Here is a 14,294-nt window from a genome sequence, read left to right on the forward strand (position 1 = left end):
TTGGGGTTACTTTAAATGGGCACCTGTATGTCAAGTTTGATGCAAGTGTGTATAGTATTGACAGGATGGCCTACAAGCCCAAAGTAAAGCACTCCTTTCTCTCCTCAGCTAAATGAATGATGTTCTACCTTGCAGATCCATTTTCAATCAATGGATAAGGGTGTTCAATTCTCAGCAGAGCACTGAAGAAGTCTTTTGCAGACAATAATTAGCAGCAATTCACAGAGAAATGAGTCATTTATGCCTTTAATGTTACATGTACAAAATAGTGTATTAGCGACCACCTAAGAGGGTGCTGAAGACAGAGGTGATTGGGCACCAAGTAGTCTGTACGCCAAGCAAAGAGGAACTGGAACTCAAGGCAAGAATGAGGACAAGAAAAAAAGAGAATAAGGGCTTTGTTATTTTCTTATTTAGTAAAGGAGACATCATCCAGAAAGATGAAAGCTGACTTAGGTAGAAATGGGAAAGATTAAAAAGTTACCTAAGTGTTTTAATATAACGAAACTTTCTCTCTTTGAGGCTTGCAAGTAGAGAATCGTAAAGTGATATAATTCTAACTATTGTAGTAAATTTCTCAGTTTTTGAGTTTTTAAAGGTTTACTGATATGGCAGAGACTGGGCCAAAAGAAGGTCTTTTCTTCATGAGACCACCATCATAACTCACTGCTTAAAAGGAGTATGAAGGGAAATTGTGCTCTCCTTCCCACCCCACTTAAAGAAAACCACCTATATATAGAGCCAGAGTAATGTGGTAACTAAGAGGCCTCAACTAAAAAGAGAAGTGAGTCCGTCGTTACCCATGGTTTTCCTAACCCAGCTGCTCGTTGGGAGGAAGCAAATGCTATTGCTTGCTCAACATCAGTTGTGACAGCTGTTGGAGGATCAGGCAAAGGACGATTCTGGAAAGGGTTAAGAAACTCATCAATAACGGTGCCATGGTTCCACATGAGACACTAATCACATCACAAGAGCTGCAATTGTCACCAATATACTAGGGCAAGAAGATAACTACTTTCCAGAAACTTCAAAGCATGTATGTAATATACAAAGATCAGTAAGACCATAGAAGAAATAATACACCAACCAGAAAATAACAATGACTCTTTATAAACTTGTATGGGGGTCTAAATTATCCCTTGTAATATATATGTGTGTATTCATTCCACAGAGAATTAGGTGATCCGCCTTCGGGTAACCTGCTGGGAATTTCTTGAGCTTCTGGCTCCCCTTGAATGGCTGCATCCAACTTGTTTTGTTAGAACTCCCAGCATCACAGCGATGGCAGCTCTCTTAGATTCCCCATACATCCACAACCTATATCATGTCCAACTGTAAACAAGAACAACACACTTAGAAAGGAACCAGGACAATTTCATACCACTGCTTCTCTGGTGAGAGAGGGTTTAATGAAAATGACTCTCTACATTGGAAGACATGCATGTACTTGCTCATTTATTCACTGCTCACTATTTTGGGAGTTAAACATCCAGGTATCCACTCATTTTAGTAATGAGAATAGCTCTAAAAAAGGTTGACATCTAAAAAAGGTTGACATCATAGTACGTAGTGTTTGTTGGACAGTTGTCATATGAAGCTTAAAGGTGGGAAGTTTCTAAACATTAAGGATAGATATAAAAGACAATATTTACTGCACAGCTTCTCAGGCATCAATAACATGGTGTTAACGGGGTCCAGAAATCCTCAACTGCCTATCGGTCTATTTTGTTTACATTAAGTTAATTGAGAACATTTAAGAAGTAGCCTTTTTAAAGGCTGTTTTTATTTGTCAACCCACACAAACTGCATGTTGTATTACTTATTTTTGGCTAAGAGCAATTTCAATGAATTATAACAGTTTGCTACTAATGGAATAGCCTCCCTAGTTCTTTTTCAGCTCTTCAAGGGAGAGGATTAATCTGAATGAACAATGTAGCTGACACCATGAAACACAGCAATTTCCATGACGAAATTACCTATCTGATTAAATGTATAATGGCAATTAATAATGGTGTAGGGAGCTTCTGATGTATTGAAAATTAAAACACAAATAAGCAATAAGTCTATAACAATCAGCCTTTGTGGCTGTATTTACAGCTCAGGCGACTTCGATCACAGAACACCAGATGCATATTAAAAGTACTTACTAAATCGTCCACATCACCACCTTCTTCAAACACAGCTGCTGCGTCTCCACTTGGCTTGTCTTTGGGGGCCAGGAACTGTAAATAGAAAGTCAGTTATCATACCAAAATGGTATTTTTGCCCCTTTGAAGGAGGGAACAATCTGCTAGCATTGCCCCAGGGAAACCTAAGGCAGCCTCCTTAGCAAAGTCTCACTGCAAACCGCCCAAAAGAAACATCATCCTGGTGTACGTTCCTTTATTTGGCTTTGGGTGAGAGGCCCAGTTTTGAGGTTCAAGTAATCGATACTAACTTATCACTAGAGAAAGTGCTCATGAAGAGGGAGGAAATGACATGGCTTGTCAAGACAGTGACTATGTGTAGGGTCCTGTATAAGCATGGTGGACATCTGCTATTTCCAGTTCTGCTTCCACAGGAAATAAGTTGGCTTGCTAAGGTTAAGAAAATAACCAACCATCCCAAACTAGTATGCTCTTTTGAAAGGAGCATGAGAATCAAGTCAAAATTAGAATAATCTCAAGTTGAATGATGAAGAATCAGGGAAAAAAAAAAAAAATTAGAATAATCTATTCTTAAATTCCACTGTGGACAAAAGCAGTACAAGGGGGACTTCTTATGAGAAATGGATGAGAAAACCGTTCAGCACCACTGTTCAAGATGTGGAGCTTCTGAAAGGCAGATACATAATAAAACAGCAAAGTCCAGGAAGTGAAGTCTGTGAGGATCTAGGAATGACATTCAGATTTTAAAAGGGTAGTCAGGTGAGTGCCCTTGAAACTTATCTGAACACTCTTTTCCATCCTGTCCCTCCAAGGGATAGCAGTGGGGAGCCTTTTCCTTCAAGGCATGTGGCAGCTGCCTCTAAGAACTGGGTTCTAGCAATGCGTATCTATCCCAACACGAGAAGGTGATCTTCTGGTAGCATGCCTGCCTGTAGGAGTGAGTGTTTTAGAGGGGGCAGTGGAAGGTGGGGCACTTCTACTTTTCATCTGGGGGCCAGACACAGTAAAGAGAGTCAGTTATGGTATCACAACTGGCTGGCCCCGAGAGGCATTCTGGCATTCCTCAGGGTGAGAGTGCATGGAGCAGGCACGTGGTAAGCGAACCTTTCAGCCCACTCATGCTCTCCTGTAGTTGCTTCCACCCAAGAGGAAAAAGTATAGTTATACTTTCCTCACTCTCACAACATGAAAAAATGGTAAGAACTGCCATTCTCTACATTCCTGTTATTTTTATGGTACAATGGACACAATCATGACCTCTGAAACCTAAGACCTATAAATAAACTAAAATATGTCTCTTTAAAAAGTCAAACCGCCGGGCGCGGTGGCTCAAGCCTGTAATCCCAGCACTTTGGGAGGCTGAGACGGGCGGATCACGAGGTCAGGAGATCGAGACCATCCTGGCTAACACGGTGAAACCCCGTCTCCACTAAAAAATACAAAAAACTAGCCGGGCGACGTCGTGGGCGCCTGTAGTCCCAGCTACTCGGGAGGCTGAGGCAGGAGAATGGCGTGAACCTGGGAGGCGGAGCTTGCAGTGAGCTGAGGTAACAAAGTGGTAACAATGGAGGTCATGTCTGCACTCCAGCCTGGGTGACAGCGAGACTCCAAAAAAAAAAAAAAAAAAAAGTCAAACCAAAGTCAACCATGAAATATGAGGCTGCATGCAGCAAGTTTCAGGAAGCAAGAAAGCTCTGCCTGTCCTTCCATTCCTGATATACAAAAACACACACAGGTAACAAAGTGGTAACAATGGAGGTCATGTCTGCCTTAAGGTACAGGGCCTTCGTCAGCACCATGGACATAATTGTTTGTTGACTCAACCACTCTCTTGGACTTTGTTTTCCCTCAGTTAAAACTACCTCACTATTCATTAACTTCTTTTTTGACTGAGCGAATAAAGAATTTATCTTCTTTTAAGGACATTTGTGGATCTTTCCATAGTCCTTTGTTGACCCTAAACTGGGCCATGTGCAAGACTGAGAATCAATGATGTAAGGGACAGAAAATCCCAGCAATGGGGGCAGACAATCTGTAAGGAAGCTTCTGTTTCATTCATTCTATTTATTCTGGGTGATTATGAATAAAGATATCTGAGAGCCAAATACAGATAAATGAATAAAAAATTCTATACATTCACTGGCATATGATTTATGTGTAATGGTTAAATAAACTGTACTTTATCCTAGATACTGAAATTGGTTTTAATTTGGGGTTTTCTGGGTTATTATCATACTTTTTATGTTGTACCTCACCTCTCCTATTCATTATCATTAACCCCTGCAGGACTTTTGTGATATCAGGACTATATGGCTACAGGATAAGACTTATCCAGTTGAGGCAAGAGAATAAAAAGCAGAGCTGCATCCGGCCATAAATCCTTGTGGGGCCACAAATGACCAGTATCTTCCAAACACCTGAAAAACTCCATGGGCTCAATGGTTCTGTAGTCCACTACACCTTGTATGACCCCCTTACTTAAGGACTTATTGATGAATCTAGAAAATCCCTGATGTGTTCTGGCACTCAGCCAAATTTAGAATTTGCGATTCTAAAATCTCAAATTCCCACTCCCTACCAACCTGCAAAGCCCCCTTCACACTGCAATTAAAGAATAAGTTAACACAGGACTGTTGGCACAGTATGACCACGGTAGATAGACTTAAGCACAAATGGTATATCTCTGAGACTCGGCCAAATTCCTAGGAAGAAAGGAGCAGCAGCAAAAATCCTACATTTTCATCAAGTGCTAAGTATCGTCTGCAACTGATTTGCCTGACAGATCTGCTTCACATTTCTGTGTAAGCAAATTATGTTTAAAAGCTGGGCTGCCATCCATTATCCTTTCCAATGCCCCAGGCAAGGCTGATCTCTTCCACATATCACTCCTCATCATCAGTGTTTGCAACTGTAAGTAATTCCAGCCAATGTAGTGACAGGGAAGCAAGATAGAGCAGAGAACTCGATGACTGGCCTGCTTTCTCAATAAAAGCAAGAGATTCTCAGAATCTCTTCTGCAGAAAGGGGTAGGAGTCAACTCTCATCTTTTTTCATGTGTTCCTTCCCTCTGCAACATGCTGAGAAAGTAGAGAACAGATAGAAAGGGCATGTGTGTGACATATTCCTTCTTCCTCAAAACACCATCACTTACCCGGGGTTACCATTAAAATGCCTCCTTACCTGGAGAACTTTATGAAATGGATAACCTACTACTTTTCAAGTACACTGAAATATAATCCTGGCCACAAGCAGAGAAATGAAATCAATAACCTCTATATAGAAACTGCCAGTCCCATCCCCCCATAAGATTAAAAAACTAACTATCATCTTGTGCTCAGACCCTTACCAACCCCCAAAGTAAAAACACATGACTTCCACTGGGTTGTTTCCAGCACCATCAGGTGATTCCTAAGGATTACTCACAATCTAGATGTGTAAAAAAGCATCAAAAGTCAGTTTGCATGTACTTTGCCTAAAATGACATATATTTGGGTTTCATTAATGCCACTAGTAGCTTAATGGATGCTATAAACACTAACATGGTGCAAGAGGGAAATCCTGTAGCCTAGTGTGGAGAACACAACCCTGTCAGTTTCTCAGGAACCCTAGGCAAGCCACCTGACCTTTTCATAACTAATTTCCCTCAAAAATAAAACGTGACTACTACTACTTACCATACCTATCTTAGGGGTTGTATGAGTCTCAGATAAAATAAAGTATGAAAAACGTATTTACGGTGTTGTAAGTTTTATGTTCTAATTCCTAGGAATACACTTAACATATGTCCACCAAGTGATATGTACAAGAATATCCACAGCATCTTTATTCATAAAGCCAAAGGATAAACAAGCAAATGTCCATCATTAGGAGAATGGATGAAAAAATTGTGGTAAAACCATAAAAGGGACACTACATAGCTATAATCACATAATTGATGAAAAAAGGCATGATTCCAATTATATGAAGGTCAAAAACAGGCCAGACGACTCTCAAGTGACAGAAGTCAGAACAGTGGTTCCCTCGAGGGATGGGGCTTCTGACTGGGAAGGTACCAGGGAGCCTTATGGGGTGATGGAAATGTTCTATTATTTTGATCTGGGTGGTGAGCACCCAGGTATATGAATGTGTAAGAATTCATCAAGTTGCACAGTTAAGATCTGTGCATTTACTATACACATGTTCTACCTCAATAAAAAATTCAGTATCGTATCTTAAATAAATAATGGGTAACACTGTGATATTTTCATTATTACTTTTCTTGTACTAGCAAACTACACCAGATAATTAAGGCAGAAAATGAAAGCAGAAAAGAGCAAAGAAAAATGTCATAGGGTCCAACAGGGGCCAGCAGTTTGACAATTCCTGTGCACTCTCACACACAGAACTGGATGTACTCTTGACAGAGGGAGCATGGGCATCCTTTCTCTAGGTAGATGTGGTCAGTGGCAGTATAAGTTGAAGGCGTGAAGAGCTGGCACCCTGGTGTGGTGATAAGGTGACTGTAGCGGGCATCTGGGGGTCTGGATTCCAGTCAATTCTGCTGGCCACTAGCTTGCTGTGAGGCACTGAGCCAGAAACGTTACCTCTCTAGACAGGGGTGTTGGTCAAACGGCCACACTGCTATCTATTAATGTCTGTGATACTAAGGTGGAAAATCCATAAATGTCAACAATAAAGAAGGATAAATTAGGCAGTTACAAGAAAAACAAGTGCTAAAATAATAATAATTTTTTTTCATAGAGCTATCATATAGCTTACATCAAATAATTATTTAGACATAGCTCAGCCTCTTGGAATCTGGTTAAAAAAAAAAAAAATGATCCCAATGCCATGGAGATAAATCCTCTTTCTTCACTGCTTTCTCAATACTAAAGGATAATGAAGGACTAGGGCAGTGCTGGAACTAGATTCCAGGCCAGTGACTTACTGTGAGCTCTCAGACACACCACTCAACCTCTTCTACCCACTACAGAGCTGGGAGAACTGACAGATGAAGGGCATACAAAGGCTATACAAAGATTCTACCAAACAGCAAATGCTAATGCCGTATCTCATCATACAAACTAGAAACAGAAAAGGTGGATGAACTGACAGCTTATAACGATAATAAAAATGAACATTAAAGAAAGATAACATTTATGCCTAGGTTTCAAAATGAAATGAGAGGTACCAGGAAACTTAAAAGAAAGTGACTGTCTAAACTTATGCCATGGAAAAACTTTCTATTTCTGTAGCAGAGCTGACTTCCTTCTATTTCTCAAAGGATCATACAATCCACATATTTCTAGAACACACTGGAGGGTAACAGCTCTTAAGATGTTATACAAATGTAAAGTTGTAATTTAATTTTCACTTAAAATGAACATCCCTGGATAATTACTTCCTTTCAAATGTCAACATTTAATAGCAAGAATGTGACAGCTTGCTAACTTTAAATAACTTATGGGAAATACCTCAAAAGAATTTAAATGGACTGTGAGGATTGTTCTTTAACCTCACTGATTATAGTCAAGTTTCCTTAAATGATTATTTGGGAAGTGACCAAATTGAACATTTGAAGGCAATATAAATGAATATTTCAGTGCATGGTCAAAAGGGATTGTACTTCTCTCACTTGGCTAAGAGAAATAGCTTAAACATGTCTCTTCTATTAAAACCACAAGGAATCAGCTTCCGTGAGCCAGAATCTTCCTTCGCAATTCTCCCCATTATCATCTACATGTATACTCTTTTTTCTACACTTCTCTCCCAAAATCAACAGATGCCATTTAAACGCATTTTCAGGCCAGGAATGGCTGGTATTACATGCCTGTAATCCCAGCACTTTGGGAAGCCAAGGTGGGCAGATCACTTGAGGTCAAGAGTTTGAGAACAGCCTTGCCAACATGGTAAAACCCCGTCTCTACTAAAAATACAAAAATTAGCCAGGTAGGGTGGTGAGCACTTGTAATCCCAGCTACTCGGGAGGCTGAGGCACAACTGCTTGAACCCGGGAGGCAGAGGTTGCAGTGAGCTGAGACCATGCCACTACACTCCAGCTTGGGCGACAGAGCGAGACTCTGTCTCTAAATAAATAAATAAAAGCATTTTTAATACAAAAGATCAAGTTTTCACTTTGTAAAACAAAATAAAGGGTTCATGTGATATTAAAGCAGACACAAAAGCATAATCTCACAGTCAGGCACGATACAGTAACGGGGGGGTACTCACCACTACACTAACAAGAACTGACAGACATAATACAGTGCACACTGAAGGTGAGTCAAAATTACAGGGTCTACTCTATGACTTTCCAGGTTATTCTAACCACCACCTGGTTCTAGGCCCAGAAAGTCATCTGTTGAAATAAAGCAGACAGGGACTACTGTATTTTAGAAATGACTGGTCCAAGGTTCCACTTATAAAACTTAATCCACTTGAAAATGAAGGTCTGGTGTGGTGCACAGGAACATGCATTTTAATCCTCTTGCTACCTCTGTGAGCTCAAAGTGTAACCTTTACCTTTCTGGGGCTTGGCTTCCCAGTGGTAACAGGGATGGTAGTTCCTGCTCTTGGTAATTCTTAGCAGATAACTGTGAGGATCACAGAGATAATACTGGGCTCTTTGGTTCGGGAATTGAATAAAAGTAAAATTCTACTACTCTTATTTTCTACCATTATCTAGATATGATGTATGTAGTGTTCTAGGTACACACCATACAAAAACAGTTCTTTAGAAGTGAAAGAGTTATATAAATACCTGGCATACATACTACATTGGCTGAAACACTGATAAATATGGGGAAAAAAAAAAAAGGAAATGACATTTTCTAGATGTGAAAGAGAGTCTGCTACGTGAATGTGCAATGTACTTCTTTTGGAGGCTATGAGATAATATATATCTAAGTGCTTAGCACAGAGCTGGTACTCAATACATTTTTGTTGAATTTCCAAACTTCTTATCTGCCATGACAGTGAAGTTCAGTTTTGCTGGTAGTACTGGAAGCATACTCTCTGTGCCTTACTATCGAAACACTATGCTCTAAAGAAAGAAGAGGCCAGTCAGAGCCAGGCAACCCACGGCTGAAGTAGAAGAGATTCTCTCCACTTGTTTTTTATGATGTTCTCTCTATTCAAAGATGGTGACGTTTTGAGAGTTTTTTTTTTTTCCTTTTTTGGAGACTGAGTTTTGCTCTTGTTGCCCAGGCTGGAGTGCAATAGCGCGATCTCAGTTTACCCAACCTCCGCCTCCCGGGTTCAAGCGACTCTCCTGCTCCAGAAGAGTTGTCTTAAACTACAACTGACATCAGTTCTGGTGATAGCAGAATTATCTAAGGACACCATCTTATACCTACCCGGTCATTAACTGAAATTTCTCTCTATAGCTTCACCATCAGACATTAAAATTTCTCATGCTTAGGCTCAGTGCCTTTACATTTCAAGGAAGACATCCTATTTGCATTATAGAATAAGCCTTGCACAATTTGCAAGTGCATCATCCGCTTTCAGATTTCTTTCCTGTCTAATACTCTGGGTTAACTTTGGCTAAGATGTGCTGCTGGGAGGAAACACAAGCTTTTTTAGGTCACGGCTCCTCACTTCTTCCAAAAACTCTAATATGTACCCAATTGTCACCTGGATAACAAATTTTCTTAATGTAATAACAACAAAAAATATTTTTTCTGATTTACTTGTTTAGCAAAAATTGATAGGTCTTCACGCCATGTGACAATTAATATTATGTGTCAACTTGCCTAGGGTATGGTCCCCAGTTGTTCCATCAAACACTACGCTAGATGTTGCTGTGAGGGTATTTTGTAGATGTGATTAACATTTACAATTAGCTGATTTTAAGCAAAGATTCTCTTAATAATACTTGTAGGTCTCATCCAATCAAGTGAAGGCCTTAAGAGCAAAAGCTGAGGTTTCTGCTTCAGGACTGTAACATAGAAATCCTGCCTGAGTTTCCAACCTGCTAGCCTGGTCCTACAAATTTCAGACTTGCCAACCCTACAATCACACGAGCCAATTTCTTAAATTCAGCTAATAAATCTCTCTCTCTCTCTCTCTATGTGTGTGTGTGTGTGTGTGTGTATGTGCACACACACATGCACACATGTATGTTCTCTTGGTTCTATTTCTCTGGAGAACCTTGACTGAAACAGCCCAGTTCAAGGAGGAGATATTATCAAACACTGTATAAAGTGACAAACAGAAATAAAACCAAACAGTTAAATGGCATACTCAAGCCCATGGTGCTCAGTACTGACTGTGGCAGAGGGTACAGACACTATGGAATCCCTTCTGAGATACAATCACCACCTTACAGTATGCTTTGAAAATTCCAGGATCCTACTGCCTGAAAGTAGGGATGACATCTGTTTTTGTTTTTGTTAACAAAAATCTTTTGCTAGGCAAAGTGCTTAATAAAAATTCTTATATATTTTAATTTATCTTTCAAACCATACTATGGTTTCTGCCAAATGCCTTACTTAGTTGAAAATTGAAGATATTTAAATTTTGGCCTGAATTTAGCGTCCGATTAACAACATTTCCACCTTTGCGTCTGTCACTTCCGTAACAGATTCCTATTCGCCAGCCACAGACCAAGCTCTCCCTTAGTGTGTATAGTTATTTTCTGAGTCTCCGTTGTTTCCCTCTGCTCCATTTTAACTGCCTGAGCTTCTAGAGGACAGGGGTGCTGTCTTATCATCCAGCACAGTGCCTAGCGCATTGTAGAAGCTTAGTAACTGAGAGCTGTCAGTGCCAGCAGGACTACATCAGTGACTGTAACTGAAACTGAATGTTATGAAGTACATACTTCTGAGCTATTCAACTTAATTCATTAAAATTTCATCACAATCTTGAGGTACAATGAAGGATTACTGAACTAAATAACTACATGTATTTGACTCATGGCTGAATCAGATTCAATACACACCTAACAAGGAGGCCTAGGCCTAACAATGTGTGTGAATAAAAAGTTCATGGGGATTGCACAGGGTCTTTTACTGAAAATACCTGGACGTCCCTTAGGCTAGAATACTAGTGTTTCTCTATTCACTTATAATACAATTACCGGAGGAGTTTGAAAATGCAAACAAACCAGCTGTGCTCAAGACCCATCTCAGACTAACAGAACATCTAGAGTAATTCTAATTTTTAATCAGTATTAACAAAAACAGCAACAAAAAGAGGGAGGGAGGGAAGGAGGGCTCACCAAGTGACTAATGTGTGGCCTGGGTGGGAATCACTGTGGATTTCATAGCCTTTACCAGGGCTGAGGCTACGTTTGTGCACTATGGAGTTCAACAGCATGCTGTAGAGGTACTGAAGCTGGGATTACAGATGAGTTCCAGAAATATAACCACAGCCTACAGGAAACTGAGTAAGATTATAATTTCTCCCATGAGGATGCTGTGATTGAAGCAATTTACATACTGAATACAAAATGAGTACATTCATTTAGTTACCCATAAAATTTAACTTCTTCGAGGGCATCAAGAAAATAAAGTCCACTATAATAATTCAACTGAAGACAAAGAGTTACCCCTCAATACCTTTTTGGCTTCGTCAGCTGTGACAGAACTTCCAGAGGCTTCCTCTTTGGTGATCAGAGTAATTCCATCTAAAAAGTAATTCAGAGAAGCATCTAAACTCAAAGAAACAACCCCAATCCCATTTTCCTTTCCACACCTCCTCCCACCTTTGAGTTGGAGATTTCTTTTTTTTAAAATAGAGACAGGGTCCCACTATGTTGCCCAGGCTGGTCTCGAACTCCTGGGCTCAAGTGATCCTCCCAAGGAACAAAAGTAGGTCCTTGAATAATGTTGTTTCATTAAAACATTGATGAGAAAAAAAAATGGTTTCATTATGTGTCATTTTGCTTAAAGTCAGAATTTTCAAGAACCTATGGACAATGTTAAGGGAGGACTTACTGTAGCACATAGCAGAAGTTCAATAAATAAATGATAATTAAATGATTGTATGCTTTTGTTCAAACCATCAGGCGCCCAATATGGAACTATGCATACATTTTGTCTTGTGGCCATGTTACTGGCTATTGATAGAGTGGCCAGAGGACTAGGGAGGAAGAAAACATGGTCTTCACCAAGGGGCATGTCTATCATTTAGGATAGTTCCTCAATTTTAGCTCAGTAAGAGCAAATCAAGGGTAGAAAATCTACTCTTTAGTTTGCTCTTCTTCTTAAGATATTTTCCTACATCAAATGGCTGATACCTGACATACTGTCTGAAAAGCATATGTATTTAACATCCATTTGTACCTATGAATGGCCTTGGTCATCTGTATTCTGTCAGTGGCATATAAGCTATCAGAAAATATGGATTTTGCACATGTCCTATAAGTTTCTTTTCAGCAAATATGCTATAGGCATTCAATAAATACCAAAACCAATCTCCTTCATTTACTGGGTCAACAGCAGAGACACAAAAGTGATCTGAGTAAGCACCCTTCACTACCCATTCCAATTCCTTTTGTTCTCCAGTGCAGAAGTGAAAGGGCTGAAAAATTAACTGTCAGAAAAACGGTTACCTGTGTGATGAAGAGTTACCCATTAGAAGGTGGATAGATAGGTATGCAACTCTTTTTATACAGAATTTGCACACAAAGAGAGATTGAAACAAATTTTGCATCTCTAGTATAAGTGAAAAGTTTCTCTGTCTCATAAACATCATCATATTCATAATATGTATTTTAAACAAGAAATATCTTATACTTGGGTTCTAAAAGAAAATCAGGTCATGTTCTAAAAAAGGTGGGGCAAAGGGCATGAAAAAAAGCAAAGATCAAGCTTAACACTGAAAGAATGTGTGCTGTCTTCTTTCTGGGTTTAATTTGCATTAGTTGCTGTGCAAGTGAGGAACTGAATGGTTTTGGTGCATGAAGATGCTGGTTCGCTGAAATGGAAAGTCCAAGAACACAGTAACTGAAAAGTAGCAGGGAGATAAAATGTGGGTGAGGTCAACCAAAGGGCTGTGGATCCAGCAGGAGTGAAATGGCCTAAGGATCTGAGAAACGGGATAATGTTCACCCACACAGCTGCTCCATTCAACAAACAGAAAGGCACAGCCCTGAAATAGGTCACACTGAGTAAAGAGTCTAAGATGGAACTTACATGTTTATTTATTATTTATCACTTTGTATTTATGCTTATTAAGGGAGAGTTTGAGTTCACTGAACACTGAGCATTTCCCAAAGCCATGTAGAAAGTCATCATGTTTCCCACGTAACTCATTATACAATATAGTTTATATTTAGAATTTATATTTATATTTAGAATAAAATAGCCTAAGTATTTGCAGAAAAAGACAAATGACAACTTACCCTGAACAACAATTTCCCAGAAATGATTTAACTGTTTAATTTCCACTTTCTCTCGAAGGGCTTTCAGGAAGTTGTTAAAGCGTTGCTCTTCTGAAAACTGTGGTAGCAAGTTGGGGTAGAGGAGGCGGCAAGTCAGAGCAAACACAAAAACAAATTCAGCCCCAGACCAAACAAAGTACTGTATATTCTGAATCACCTTACTTATTACAAAAAAAAAAATGTTTTTCTTTGGTACATGGGAAGCTGGCATTCCAAACTGAGGTGTGTTCACTGGGGACCAGAAATTCTTCCATCTGTGGAAGGTACAGAGCTTCCCAGAGTCAGTTTTTTTGTAGTGGCCTAGCCCTTTGTTCTTAACATTCAATGTAGAAAATCTCAAACAAAAACAGAGAACAATTTTGTGAGTGCTCACACACTCATAACCCAGCTTCAATAATTATCAACTCAAGCTGGGCATGGTGGTTCATGCCTGTAATCCCAGCACTCTGGGAGGACAAGGTGGACGGATAACCTGCGGTCAGGAGTTCAAGACTGGCCTGGCCAACATGGTGAAACCCCGTCTCTACTAAAAATACAAAAATTAGCTGGGCGTGGTGGCAAGCCCTGTAATCCCAGCTACCCGGGAGGCTGAGGCAGGAGAATCACTTGAGCCTGGGAAGCAGAGGTTGCAGTGAGCCAAGATCTATCACTGCACACCAGACTGGGCGACAAGAGCCAGATTCCGTCTCAAGAAAAAAAAAAAAGAAAAGACAAAAAGAAAAAATAATCATCTCTCCATTAAGATTGAATGATATGTCACTGAAGTCTCTTCTGCTCCTCTT

At 39.8% G+C, this 14,294-nt stretch overlaps 1 protein-coding gene across 1 annotated transcript in view; it reads right to left on the reverse strand.

The window, feature by feature from the left end:
• Positions 1 to 229: 229 nt before the first annotated feature.
• The window catches only part of XRCC5 (X-ray repair complementing defective repair in Chinese hamster cells 5 (double-strand-break rejoining)), a 97,159-nt gene continuing 83,094 nt past the window's right edge, over positions 230 to 14,294 (reverse strand). The window contains exons 20-23 of the mRNA XM_011932303.1: positions 13,474 to 13,570; positions 11,687 to 11,754; positions 2,148 to 2,222; positions 230 to 1,332 (exon numbers count right to left, since the gene is read on the reverse strand). Of these exons, the coding sequence (XP_011787693.1) occupies positions 1,318 to 1,332; positions 2,148 to 2,222; positions 11,687 to 11,754; positions 13,474 to 13,570 (255 nt within the window). The 3' untranslated portion in view covers positions 230 to 1,317. The remainder of the gene's footprint in view (positions 1,333 to 2,147; positions 2,223 to 11,686; positions 11,755 to 13,473; positions 13,571 to 14,294) is intronic.

Source organism: Colobus angolensis, unplaced genomic scaffold (assembly GCF_000951035.1).
Source record: "Colobus angolensis palliatus isolate OR3802 unplaced genomic scaffold, Cang.pa_1.0 Scaffold95, whole genome shotgun sequence".
Taxonomy (NCBI): Eukaryota; Metazoa; Chordata; class Mammalia; order Primates; family Cercopithecidae; genus Colobus; species Colobus angolensis.